Below are 13,477 nucleotides of genomic sequence, written 5' to 3'. Positions count from 1 at the left end.
CTGATCAGTGCAATAGGGGAAGTGTAAGTTTGAAGGCTTAACTACTGAGTATTTTGTTAATCGAGGAAATAATTGTGAAGTAATTCACAGGAGAAAAAATAGTGGAAAATACTTTCGAATGTCTTGTAGCTGTCTACATTTGCTGGCCATCATTTTATGAAGAAGAGATGGATACAATGGCATGGATGGTTTTCTGAGGAGACTACTGGGTTTTAAGTGTAACAGCTCCACATTTGACAGTGCTCAAAATTTTCTGTTGAGCTATGTGTGGAAGGTTTCATGTAGTTTCAGATATTTTGCTTAATCTGCAGGTCTGTCAACTTTGCTTATCACTTCCAGGAGACAAATTATGTAGAAAAGAATCAAACATTTTCTGGTATTTTCCTCTTTGTAATACACATAGCTGCTGCTTCCATTATACAACTAAAACAGAAAAATTAATTGAATTTTTAAATAGTCTTGGGCTTAAAAAGACAGAACATCACTACATACAGAAATATGGGTCAAAATTAATAGTTATAGTTGTTCACCACTGTTTGAAAACTTTTTCAAGAGGATAAATAATTGCAGTTAATGTTCTAAAAATAAAACTGCAATAGGCTCTTTACCTTGTGCAAAAAATGTGCTATGAACAACCTGTCCAGGAACATGAGTTTTTAAATTATTGAAGAGAGTGATAAAGCACTACAAATAGTATTATCTGTAGTTTACTTCCTATTAGAGGACAATTGATGAAGTTTTATGCTAGTCTTTGATCTATTAAAGGAATTTCAGATTGTAACTACTGCAATGAAAACAACATTTAGTATTTTACAGTGGAAAAAAAAGTTAAATTTGTGGCCTACCTGTACCAAGTTAGTTTACTTGTATATGAACCAAGGAATTGTCAGTTACTTATCCGGAAATCTTCCAGGTTCATCATTTGTCTGAGCTCATTGACATATCCTCATTTCACATTCTGTACATATGGCATTGCTGAAATGAGTTTTAATTAAAACTTTAATAGGAATGTGGTGGTGATCCTTTGGAATATTTGTAGGTGAATTGATGGAACAAAACTCAATTATTTCATTAGAAACAGACTTTATTGAGCTTAAAAAGTGTACAGTGAAAGCCAGCAGTGTTATGATAGTGTTCATTTTACGCCCTGTGTGCACATTCTTTTTTGATTGATAAATTCATTTTCAAAGGAGTAAATGTAACTGCAATTGGAAGAATACTTATTTAAAAAGTACATTCAGTGTGTGGACAGTCAGAAATACAGGGTAGTGAGGTATATGTCGATAATTATGCAGTTTCTTCATTGCTGGATATGCAGGTGTGGCAATCTATAGAACACAAAAGTTTTTATTTGGTTATTACTGCTTGTATATGTTTAGTCTGTAAGTCGTCTTCTTCTTCTTCTTCTTCTTCTTCTTCTTCCTCTTCCTCTTCTTCCTCTTCTTGCTTATTTTTATATGTTAGTGGCACTTCCTTTAACTACCTTAACTTAAATTTACTAACAGTTGTTTCCTTCACTTGGTCAAGAAATTGTAGTAGCTCTGGAATGGTTTTTTCCTCCTGTAGTGTTAGCAGAAGTGCCAAAATAAGTAAAACCAGGGGCTAGGGCAACTTAGAATTAGTTGTCTGCATGTGTTGCAGCCAGCATAGTTCAGAAGTTACACTTGAAAATATAAATTTTGTCTGTCTTGTTCCCTTTCTTTTGAGGGCACGCGGTGCATACTCGTTACTTGCTGCACTATATTTACATATTGTAGGGTGTAATTTTCTTCTTTGACAGCAACATTTTTATGCAAAAAATAGTATTTCCAAAGTAAATAACTTGAATCGGTGTTTCTAATTTGCATTGAAGTATGATTTGGGTGTCATACGTATTGTTCCTGGTATTAACTAGTTTCAAAGTCTCATCCCTTTCTCCTCTTAAATCGCTCAATCAACCTCGAATCCATTAGCAAAGAACAGCAAACACCCATTTCAATTGTGTATTCTTTTAGGATGCGCAGTTACGAGTAGAAACGGAACCAAAGGTAGCAGTAAAAATGGAACCGAACACTTCAGTAAAAACGGAAGCCCCCAATGGTGACCTCCATCACAGTGAGACCGATACACGTCACTCAACAAAGAATTTGATTGAACAGCGGATCAACGAGAGGTGTACTCTAGCTTGGCTAGCTGAGTTAGCTTACATGAAGGAAGAGCTAGATGCTTATGTAAGCCTCACTGAGGTAGCATTAGTAGTGTAACATTTACCAATATAGTGTACTGCATTTGACTTTCCCAATTCTTTTTCTCCACAGCAAGAACCTTCTACTGAAATGAAGAGGGAGCCAGGTTCAACAGATGCTAATAGCAGTAAGCAAGAAGTCAGTGGAGATGCAGGAAAGAGAGAACAAGGTGTTGAAGATGGGACTTCATCCAGTGGTCGAGGACATTCGACACTAAGAGAGCTGCTCATACGCCCTACAGGTGGAGGTAATGGGAGTCGTGCACCATCTCCTGCCCCGTCATCTCCTGGACCAGCACCACCTACTGAAGAAAATCGTCCAGCTGCACAAGCACGCTCAAAATATATGCCACGTCAGCATAAGGGACGCTCGTCAAACTGCAAATTGGAGACAGGTTCTCCAGATTTTTCTCCACCACACACGTGGTTGTGTGATGGTCGTCTGCTGAGGCTGAACGATCCTTCACATAAAGGAAACCAAAAAATGTTTCAGGTATTTAAATTATTTTATCTGAATAAGAAATGACTGTGTGTTTGCCTTTCACTTTGAATTATGAAGGAATACTCCTTGTACATAGTAATACTGACTCTGACCAACTGTTGTTCTCTGTTCCCATCTCTTCTTTGGGTTAGTATGTTGTAAGATAATTCAGCTAACTTGTCTATGTTCCTCATATTAGTCATCAAGAATAGGCCTACTATATAATATATGTGCATATGATGCCTTGCTCTTCATTAAAGTTAATGTGCTTATTGCCCTGTTACTAGCTTGCTAACATTGTTGATACATGATGGACTTAGTGAGGTTAGTAATTGATTCCTATAAATAGTCATTCAAACTAATGTCCTTAAGATTGGCAAACTTCAGACCTGTCAGTTTATAGGATTTTGATAGATGCATTAGTTAAATAAAAGGTTTAAGAAAATAATATAGTACTTGGACGCGGTGATTCCGAAACTGGAAGTTTGAGGAAATAACTAAACAAGAAATAAAAATGGCCGTGAGAAAAAAATTGCTGGGAATTAGTGTGAAGGGGTTGTCACAAGTATGTACTGTGAAGGAAAAAAAGTTAAACAACATAAAGAAATTCCATTACACAGATTGATGTGTAGGAAAGACAATTTGTGTATATTTCAGGGTTAAATGATTCATTATTTTTTGGTGGGAAATATATTTGACTTTAATAATTGATTTTTTCTTCCAATAGTGTACTAATATTGATTAGTGACAGTATAACTAAATTCAGAAACGATTTCCATTTTTGTTACAGGAACAGTGGAAAAAAGGATTACCTGTGCTGGTATCAGATGTATCAAAGCATCTGGACATGACTCTTTGGCATCCAGATTCATTTGCACGCGATTTTGGAGATGAGAAGAATGATCTGGTCAACTGCATGACTGGAAATATTGTGCCAAATCAGCCGATGAGGCGATTTTGGGAGGGCTTTGAGCACTTCTCACGTAGATTGGTTGATGAAGAAGGAAAACCAATGCTTCTAAAACTGAAGGTAATTTTTGGTATAATTATTTGATTTTGATTACAAACTACCTTCACTGTTGTTAAAGGCTTGAGATCTCTTTGCAGCCACATGGGTGGACGTACAATAGTTGTTTTCAATGTATATAAATGTTTATAAAAGGAATTAAAGTTTAGCTCACACTGTATGAATAATGGAAATCTTTCCTTTGGTCTATTAATTGGTACTAATCATGAAAATGGCAATGCCATGAGAGACCATCTTTGTGTTGCAGCTTTGTATTTCATAACCATTTTGTATTGTGTTGCTAAAGGATATAAACATCCACATTCTTGATCTATCTAAAAACAAAGATGATGTGACTTACCAAATGAAAGTGCTGGCAGGTCGACAGACACGAAACAAACACAAACATACACACAAAATTCAAGCTTTCGCAACAAACTGTTGCCTCATCAGGAAAGAGGGAAGGAGAGGGAAAGACGAAAGGATGTGGGTTTTAAGGGAGAGGGTAAGGAGTCATTCCAATCCTGGGAGTGGAAAGACTTACCTTAGGGGGGAGAAAAGGATGGGTATACACTCGCGCGCACACACACATATATCCATCCACACATATACAGACACAAGCTTTACATGACCCAAGTGAAATGTTACATTCTTCTGCAGTCTCTCAGACAGTCCATCTTAGATTGTCATGCACAGTTTATTTGACATTCCTGACACGAGTGTCACTGGCAGACATTGAAGGGCGTCCTGAATGAGGCTCATCTTTAACTGTTGTCTGGCCACTTTTAAAACTGTGTAACACCAAGTACGGCTTAAGTACTCATCACTGTAGGCTTCCTGCATTGCTTGGTGCGTGTCTGTAACGGTTTTCTCGAGTTTCATGCAAAATTTAATGTAGAGATTGTTCCTCTAACTCTGCCATCTGCAAATTCACAATCTGCGAGAGACAATGTTCTACTCACTACAGCACTGAACAATAACTAACAGATATGCAACAATGAAACTTCCGGCAGTTTAAAAACATGCATGTGCTGGGATGCCAACCACATTTCACTCTAACACACCATTGGTGTGACATTATGAATGTTGTGGAATTTTTTGAGCAGACATCAATGTGCTAATGAAGTTCCATTGTTTACAGTGGAACTTCCTTTTTACATTCTCCGATTCTACGTTTTTTGCAGGACCGAATTCTGATAAGCTTGTAATGCCGACTGGGAAAGTAAACTCATTTTTCCACACCTCTGTTTCTTTCGTCATGCTTAAAACAACACTTTTTAACAGTGGTGAGCAAATGAAGAGTGGCTTGTAAGAAAAGCATTAAACAGCAACAGCAATGATGAAAAAGTATCTCATTAAGCAGATGACTGCATATATGCTTATAGTTTAACAATTAGCTGCTGCGATGTCTTAGATTTAATTCAACATCAATTTTGCGTTTTTCTGGGTGAGCACAAAAAGGATGATCTCTCAGAAATGCAGGTTTTGAATGTATAATTTGTAGTTGTAGCGTGTCCGAAAACAGGTACCAATTTCAATATTTTGATGAGTTTTTGTTTGCTGTTACACACCTGTGATTTTCTTTTAAGAACTGATACCACAAATTATTGTATAAACGTTGTATTGTATGTTTAATTTCCTTCACTTAGACAGATGTTATACGGTGTATTGGAGATTGCGATTTTTAATCATATATGCCAATTATTTGTGTTTATGCTCATATTTTGGGGGTTTTAACATTGTCCTCAATTCTGCACTTTCCTCAGTTTTGTGTGTGTGTGGTCTGCGTAATGTGAACGTGGAACCAGGATGCTGTGCCACATTTAAGTGTCATTAATTGCATATTAAACAATATAAGGATATCAGCCAGTTGGGTTTTGTTTCTATTCTTGAGATCTTTATGTATACAGCTTGTAAGCCAGTGTACGTATAGCTCTTGACAGTTTTGTGTTGACAGATTGATTCGAACAAACTATTCTTCCTGATATTTTCATATAAAATATTAGTAGCCATTAGTAGGGACTGGAAAATGTACATCTTTTGTTGGCAAAATTCACACCAATTTTTTTCCAAAATTTGTGTCTATTTTTGTTGAAATTCACATATATTTTCTTTGTGAATAATTAGACACACAAATTTAAATATTGTCTTGCTGCATGAGTGAAAACAAATAAATTATTAGTTCTTTGAAATGTACTGTTAAAAAATTGCCAATTGGGAACGTTGACTAGAATGTTTGCTTTTGTAAGAACTTAAACACCTTTTTCTTCCAAAATGGCTGTTGTTTTCTTCATTTGGTTTTATTTAAGCTTTCGAAATTGATTGTTTTGTTGAAAAGCAGCATTTTCCTGCCAGTTAAGTGAATCCGTCTCCAGTATAAGGTGTTCCTGGACGTTTATCTTTTCCCGCACATTTTGAAGATTAAAAATAAAATCTGTAGACTACCTTTTGTGAGAACTCATAGCCCTATGACCCACGCTTTACTAAGCTACAGATAGAACTGACTACGAACTTTGTGTAGAATTGGAACTAATTTTAATGTTAGAGGAAGAATTTTGGCACCATCGAAAACAATTTGACTTTGTTTTCCAATTGCTATAGTGCAGAGGGCGGTCGCTATAGGCTGTAGTTGCAGATGGCTGCAAGCGCAAACAGACCAGAATTCTGACTGCCACAAGGGAAGGAGTGGTGTGGGGAAACAAAACACGACCTCCATTTCACTGGGCAGCAGCCTAGAGGAGAACTAACAGTTGTTACTGCGATTGCCTCTCTTTTCTGGTGTTGTAAGGGTCGTTATCGAAATCAGTGGTGGACCAGGAATAGCTGCTTCACTTATTTCAAAATAAGAAAAGAAAACAGTGAGGAACACATAAGACAAGGCATTTGGGGACGGGTTGTTGACGTTAACGACATAATTCAGGCTCTACCTCTAGCGGTATTTGATGCAGTCACAGTTCAAAACATCTGTCACGTAATGCCACATTAAAACTGTCTTCATTATATTATCTTTTGGGCTTTAGCTAACAAACGTACGTATGCATTTATTTCTTATAATATTCTAGGTCCCATGGCTGAGTACTACATTGCATTATGCGACATTTATCGTGAACAGACCATTTAACCGTCCACAGTTGACATAGCAGCAGATCATTGAGCGCATTGATACATTGTTGCCTTTGTACACTTAATTTTTGAAGTAGGCTCTTGCACACATTCTCTTACCAAATTGGGCTTTGCCAGATGATGTACAGTGCCAGTGAAAGCTTAAATTTTTGACATTGTGTGCTCAAAATATAGCTATTTCAAACTGGATACGTAGCTCATCTGGATACAATTAGCTTTGAAACAGTCCACTAAGTAATCTCGCATTTTAAAGCAGAATTCACATCTTATTTTACTTTAACTACAAAATGAAAGTTTTTCTGGTCCCTCGCCGTTACTTTCATTACTTTAATATTCCTATCTGCTCAAAGAAGTGCAATGTTCTTGCATTTTAAAAATATATTGAGGCTCCCTTGTTTTTAAGATGAAAAATGAAAATTTATACTGGTGCCACCTGTGAGTGGCCTGAGAGCAAGATGTCTCAAAGCTGTGTTAGCATAATCTGGATGAAAGTATGGGCAATCTATTTTGTCATACAAGGGTGTTGGCAATCCCAGCTCGATTAAAAGTAAATAACGCATTTATAAGGTGGGCTCTGTTTGAGGTAACCAGGTGTAATGCATCCTTATACGCAGTTGGTTGACATTTTATGTTGTAGAGTTGTTTTGAGATAGCTGAACCGATTTTAAGGTGTCGACACAATGTTTATTCTATTCAAAGGCGTGTCTTTCTAATGTATGTTAGGTTCATGATTCCCTGTGTGTGGTGCAAATCCTGTGCATTATTGGACAATGTCAGTCAAGTGTGATTGGCCTAGTCATAAAGTGTATGTGTAATTATTGGTGTTTTGTTGGGTATTACTGGGGAAAAAGTAAATCAAACAATGGACAATCCAAGATGGAAAGTAACAATATTATGAAAAGGAAAGTTGCCACTCACCATATAGCAGAGATGCTGAGTTGCAGATAGGTACAACAAAAAGACTTTCACAAATAAGAAGCTGGCAGTGTGGCTTCAGAGCCTGCAGGTGCGCGTGTGTATGTGTGCGTGTTGGGGGGGTCTATTTTTGATTAAGGCCTTACTGGCCGAAAGCTTCTTATTTGTGACAGTCTATCTGCTATATAGGAGTGGCAACTTTCTTTTTTATAATAATGGGGAAAAGTAAATTAGACTTCAGAGAACTCATACAGTTACTGTGTAAGTATAGATTATAAGATAATACTGAAAGTGTGTGTAACCTACAAAGTGAATAAACTGGAAATTCTTTTTTGATTTGAGTTCTGTATAAAATCTTTATTATGGAAATGTATGACAGTGAATAAAATTTTTACTTATATGGATCCAGTTGACCACAAATGCAAAAATTTTTACTGTTTTGGAATAATTTTCGGTGGGTAGGAGCAAAATGTGACATATTATTTTGTAGATCAGATAATGTCTTGAAATATTTCTTTACGTATTAAATATAATAAAATGCACCTAAACATCACCACCATTAAGAACGTACTTCATTTCAGAGACAGTCACAAAAATGTTTCTTATCTGCCATGAAATGAGTAGCTGATACTTTGATATGATATTTCATAGGTAACAAATAATTATTGCCAGTCTTAAATGCTGCTGCAGAATTTGCACTTGTTTTGTCAAATATGGTTCTTGTAGTTTAACATCTCAGCCACAGTTTTGTGCAACCAATGTATTTATACTATTGTACAGTATTGGAACAAATCATCTGAGATGCTTTGAAGACTGTACGTCAATTACTTCAAACTTGTAGACTACTAATACTGGAAAGGAGTTCATGTTGGACTCACTAAATTAAAATAGAACTCCACTCCCCCCAGTTCATACGCAATGTAACATTTTATGCTGGAGAGCCCAGTTTTGAAGAAAAATTGGTTGTTAAGTTGTGTATTGTATTGTTAGTAATGCAATTTGTACCCGATACTAAGGTTTTTTTCTTCTCCGTCCAGGACTGGCCACCAGGAGATGATTTTGCAGAGATGTTACCATCACGCTTTGCCGACTTGATGAGAGTGCTCCCTCTCTCTGAATATACCCAGCGCACTGGCCGTCTTAATCTGGCATCACGTCTTCCTGAATGTTTTGTGCGCCCTGATCTTGGTCCCAAGATGTACAATGCCTATGGGTCAGCCCTCCATCCAAAGCATGGGACTACTAATTTACATCTTGATATATCAGACGCTGTGAATGTTATGGTATATGTTGGAATTCCAAAAGATGGAGATAGTGAGGAGCATATTAAAGGTACATCTTAGAATCCTCATTGCTAGCAAGAAATTGTTTACTTTGTTCATTCAGATGTGAGAAGCTATGCATAAGATTACCTATTTCTTTGTTCACCCTCCCCCGTCTGCGTATTATCAATAGTGCTAAGAATGATACTTCTCTTGCAGAAGCGTTCAGAGCTATTGATGAGGCTGGATGTGACATTATTATGCGGCGCAGAGTTCGTGAGAAAGGAGAGCTACCAGGTGCATTGTGGCACATTTATAGTGCCTGTGATGCTGCCAAAATAAGAGACTTGCTCAATAAAGTTGCAGTGGAAAAGGGAGTGCGACTTGAACCGCATCATGATCCTATCCATGATCAGAGCTGGTACTTAGATACTGAGCTGCGTAACAGACTTTACCGTGAATATGGTGTTGAGGGATTTGCCATAGTTCAGTGTTTAGGGGACTGTGTTTTCATTCCTGCTGGTGCACCACACCAGGTAAGACCTGTTAAACAATTACTGACTAATACAATTTGGAATTATGTTGTGTGAATTAATCAGTTTTCAACTGCATGGCATCCAGCTCTTGCTCCAGTTTCTAAACCTGTTTGGTGTGCAATTTGTAGCATCTTGTTTGAATTCAGTAGGATGTTGTGTGTGATTTTTCCCATGACAGCACGTTTTAAGTGATTTAATTACAATGCTTGCATATGATGACAACTAACAAATGATTTCTGTGATACTTTGAGCTTTTTAACCGTCTGATGTGAGCATGTGTTCTATAAACAATGTAACATCCTTGACAGATTGTATTGCTATGACAGTGTATCAGTATCAAAATGTGCTCTGTAACAGCTACAAATTTTAGAAAATTTTATTGCCTTCCATTGCAGGAATATTATTCTCCCATGTAAGATGTGTGGTAAAAAAATTGTTCCTTGTGCACATCTGACATGTTGTATAGCTGTGTATTTTATACGGTACAGTGAACACCACCAGATTACGTGCGTTTGCATTGCAGCTTTGTGTGTGTGATAGTTTAAGCAAGAGGTTAAGTTATGAGTGTTGCAATAACTTGTTAGTGGATGGAAAGTAGGCATGAGGCAGAAGGAAACACAAAAACAATTGATCTGAAAGGATGCATGCAATGAAAGTTACAGAATTACAGCCTACATGAGTATGGCCTCATAAAAATGAGACCATCATACAGTACAGGAATGGAGAAATGCAGTGAAGTAGGGATGTTCTTAATCTTCTGCAATAAATTCATCATTGCCTTAAGAGTATCTTTGATATGCAACTAATGAGGAAAGCTACCATTACTCAAAAATTAAAATGTGAAAAATTTCAATGGTTCTCTTGTAATTATTTCATTTGGAAATTTTCAATTCCTTTTTGATCTCTTAAGTGTTTGAAGAGAGAGGCAGTATCGGCTGTGGATTAACATTAAGTTTTCTTCAATGTAAGATATCGTTCACTATACTAATTTTATCTGAAAAGGGGAGAAATCGAGCTGTTTCTCTGGGATCCAGGCACTTCATGCAATAATTTTGACAGTTTTAGCAGATAAATTTCTTCTCAGTTTTTGGTGTTGCTCAGCAACACTTGTATAGTAATTTTCCAATGAACACGCCACCATTGGACTGTGTTGTTGTTTATTTAATTACAACCCAGGTTTTGGCTTTAATGCCATTTCCAAGTGATTTAATTTGTCATTAACATATATTGCAGGACTTAAAGCTCAAAATTGGCCATAAATTAAGAAAAATATTCGTTCCCCATGAAATGCCAGGTGCAAAATCATCATCTTGTAAAAAGATCAATAAATAATAGTGGCAAAATGTTATATTTAACAAAAACAAGTTTACTTTGGTATATAAAAGATGAGCACATACCAAGGTAAACCAGTTTTTATTAAATATGATGTGCTCCCACTATTATTTATTGATGTTTCTACCAGATGATGATTTTGCATCTGGAATTTTATGGAGAGCAAATATTTTTCTTAATTTATGGCCAATTTTGAGCTTGATGTCTTGCAATATATGTTAATGACAAACTTAATCATTTGAAAATGGCATATAAGGTGGAGACCTGGGTCGTAATTAAATAAACAATAATACAATCAGATGGTGGTGTGTTCATCTAAAAAAAAAAGTTCCTTTTCCACCTGTTGTACTCCAGTAAAATTTAAAATACAATTATGGGTGTACCCAGTGTAGTGGTAGTGGTGCTTTCACATTGGTGTGCAATGAGCAGTATCTCACATTGATATTTATCTGCTACAGTTGTGATTCCAGTGAGTGCGCTGGCATGTTGTAGCTGGAAAGGCATTGTGTGAATGCAGGTCACTATAAAGTCATCTAGTGTAGTTAAAGAGAGAGATTTGTGTAGGAATCACATTAACTTGGTTTCTGAAATTACTAGCATATCGTATAACAAGCAGGTTACTCCTGCAAGGATGCTACCCACTTTCCCTCCCCCTGAATGGGTTAAATGCATATATAATCAAAAATAAAAATGTGAGTTAATATGCTTTCTGTGTCTTTATTAGTTCACACTCTACTGCCAGGTGCAAAATCATCATCTTGTAAAAAGATCCATAATTAATAGTGGGAGCATGTTATATTCAATAAAAAAAAATTTACTTTGGTATATAAAAGATGAGCACATACCAAGATAAATTACCATACCAAGGTCTATTATTTAAAAGACCACTTTTGACATTCAGATAATTTTGCTTAACTTTCCCTCTGCAAACGGATTATTGGAGTAATTTCCTGCATTTGGAGAGGTTGAATAATCAACTATATGTAAATAGGTGGTACCATTGAGTATTTAGTAAAGTTACATATCAGATTTTAGATCCAGCTTAGAATACCTTATTAATTTGTAGTTTGTGAATGGAGTTACTGTGTAAATAAAGATTTGTTTGTTTACTTTATTTTTTTCAGGTGCGTAACTTGCACAACTGCATTAAGGTTGCAGAGGACTTTGTTTCACCGGAGAATGTCACACATTGCTTTCATCTGACTGAAGAGTTTCGCGATCTTTCTGATACACACTCCAACCACGAGGATAAATTACAGATAAAGAACATTATTTATCATGCTGTGAAAGACTCTGTGTCAGTATTGGTGCATGCTCGTGAAAAGATGGAATCTGAAACTGTGAACAAGCGTATTAAACGAGAACCAGTTTCTCCAAATCGGACATCAGGCAACCGTGGTGATGTGTCTGCAAGTCCTGTAATTGCTAAGATTGACTCTAAGAGTGAATTAAAAGTGGAAACGGAGGATGAAGTGGAGGATGGAGATGAGAGAGTGGAGGAGATGTCAACAGCGTGTGAAGTTGGTGGTGATACTTGAAAGTCTTTGAGTGGATGCATTATGTGATCTCACCAATGTGGCCCATTGTGGGTTCTTCTGTATAATTTTTTAATTGTAAGCTGACTGGCTTGGTTGGCAAGGCATCTTTGTAATACTGGATTGTCGTGTTACATGTTGTTCCTGTCTGGTCTGATGCATTTTTTCCATGGCACCATTTGTTGTTTGAGAGTCCAAAAAGCAGCCATCTTTTGGGGGTACAGAAGGTGGAACTGCAATCCTTTTATGCAGCTGATGTAACTGTGACTGTGATTGATGTAATGAGTACCTTCCATCAGCTGCCTGGACTTTCTGCAAGTGAAAATCATTCATTCTCACTTCACCATAAGTGTCAGAATATTTTTTGGGTTGATCTGTTTCCCATCGAATGCGCGATATAGTTACTGATGTGGTAATATAAACTAGTCAGATAAGCTAAATGCAATATTTAATTTTTTTGCAATATCTAACAGTATCGTGAAATCATTTTAGTAAAATGACACTTGTTTACGTATTAGTTTTAATGTGAACTTTGCTGTCTCGAATAAACTTTTTACGTAAAAACTCATCAAAGAAACATTATTTCATCTAATCCTCTTCTGTAATTAATACTTAACTCTTTATCCATATGATAAAGCAATGTAATTTGCTAAGGGGAAGTTGTTACTGTAGGTTCTTGAGGCCATGCAGTGAGTTGTATAAAGGCTTTTGTTCACATTTTTGTTTCTTATTTTTATTTGTTCAGTAGGATTTGCTATACCTGTTTTAGTATCTCGAGAGGTTTCTATATCTACATCTATACTCAGCAAATCTCTGTGAAGTGCATGGCGGAGGCCACATCCCATTGTACCAGTTATTAGGGTTTCTTCCTGTTAACAGTAATGTACGGAGCATGAGAGGAATGAGTGCTTAAATGCCTCTGTGTATGCTGCAATTAATCTAAAACTGTCGTCAATATCCCTATGTAAGCAATGCATAGGGTTTTGGGGTATTATGTTTTTATACTTTTATGTTATTAACATACAAAAATGATTTTAAAGAATGTGAAATAATTCTGAAGCAG

The 13,477-nt window shown here is 36.5% G+C and overlaps 1 protein-coding gene across 1 annotated transcript in view; it reads left to right on the top strand.

The window, feature by feature from the left end:
- Positions 1-12,956, top strand: part of LOC126195612 (lysine-specific demethylase 3B) — a 162,619-nt gene extending 149,663 nt beyond the window's left edge. The window contains exons 9-14 of the mRNA XM_049934237.1: positions 1,995-2,210; positions 2,298-2,717; positions 3,496-3,735; positions 8,787-9,081; positions 9,231-9,547; positions 12,004-12,956. Coding sequence (XP_049790194.1) covers positions 1,995-2,210; positions 2,298-2,717; positions 3,496-3,735; positions 8,787-9,081; positions 9,231-9,547; positions 12,004-12,417 — 1,902 coding nt within the window. The 3' untranslated portion in view covers positions 12,418-12,956. The remainder of the gene's footprint in view (positions 1-1,994; positions 2,211-2,297; positions 2,718-3,495; positions 3,736-8,786; positions 9,082-9,230; positions 9,548-12,003) is intronic.
- Positions 12,957-13,477: the final 521 nt, after the last annotated feature.

Source organism: Schistocerca nitens, chromosome 7, assembly GCF_023898315.1.
Source record: "Schistocerca nitens isolate TAMUIC-IGC-003100 chromosome 7, iqSchNite1.1, whole genome shotgun sequence".
NCBI lineage: Eukaryota > Metazoa > Arthropoda > Insecta > Orthoptera > Acrididae > Schistocerca > Schistocerca nitens.
The sequence above is the reverse complement of the archived record's forward strand: the minus strand, read 5'-3'. Positions and strand labels throughout refer to the sequence as shown.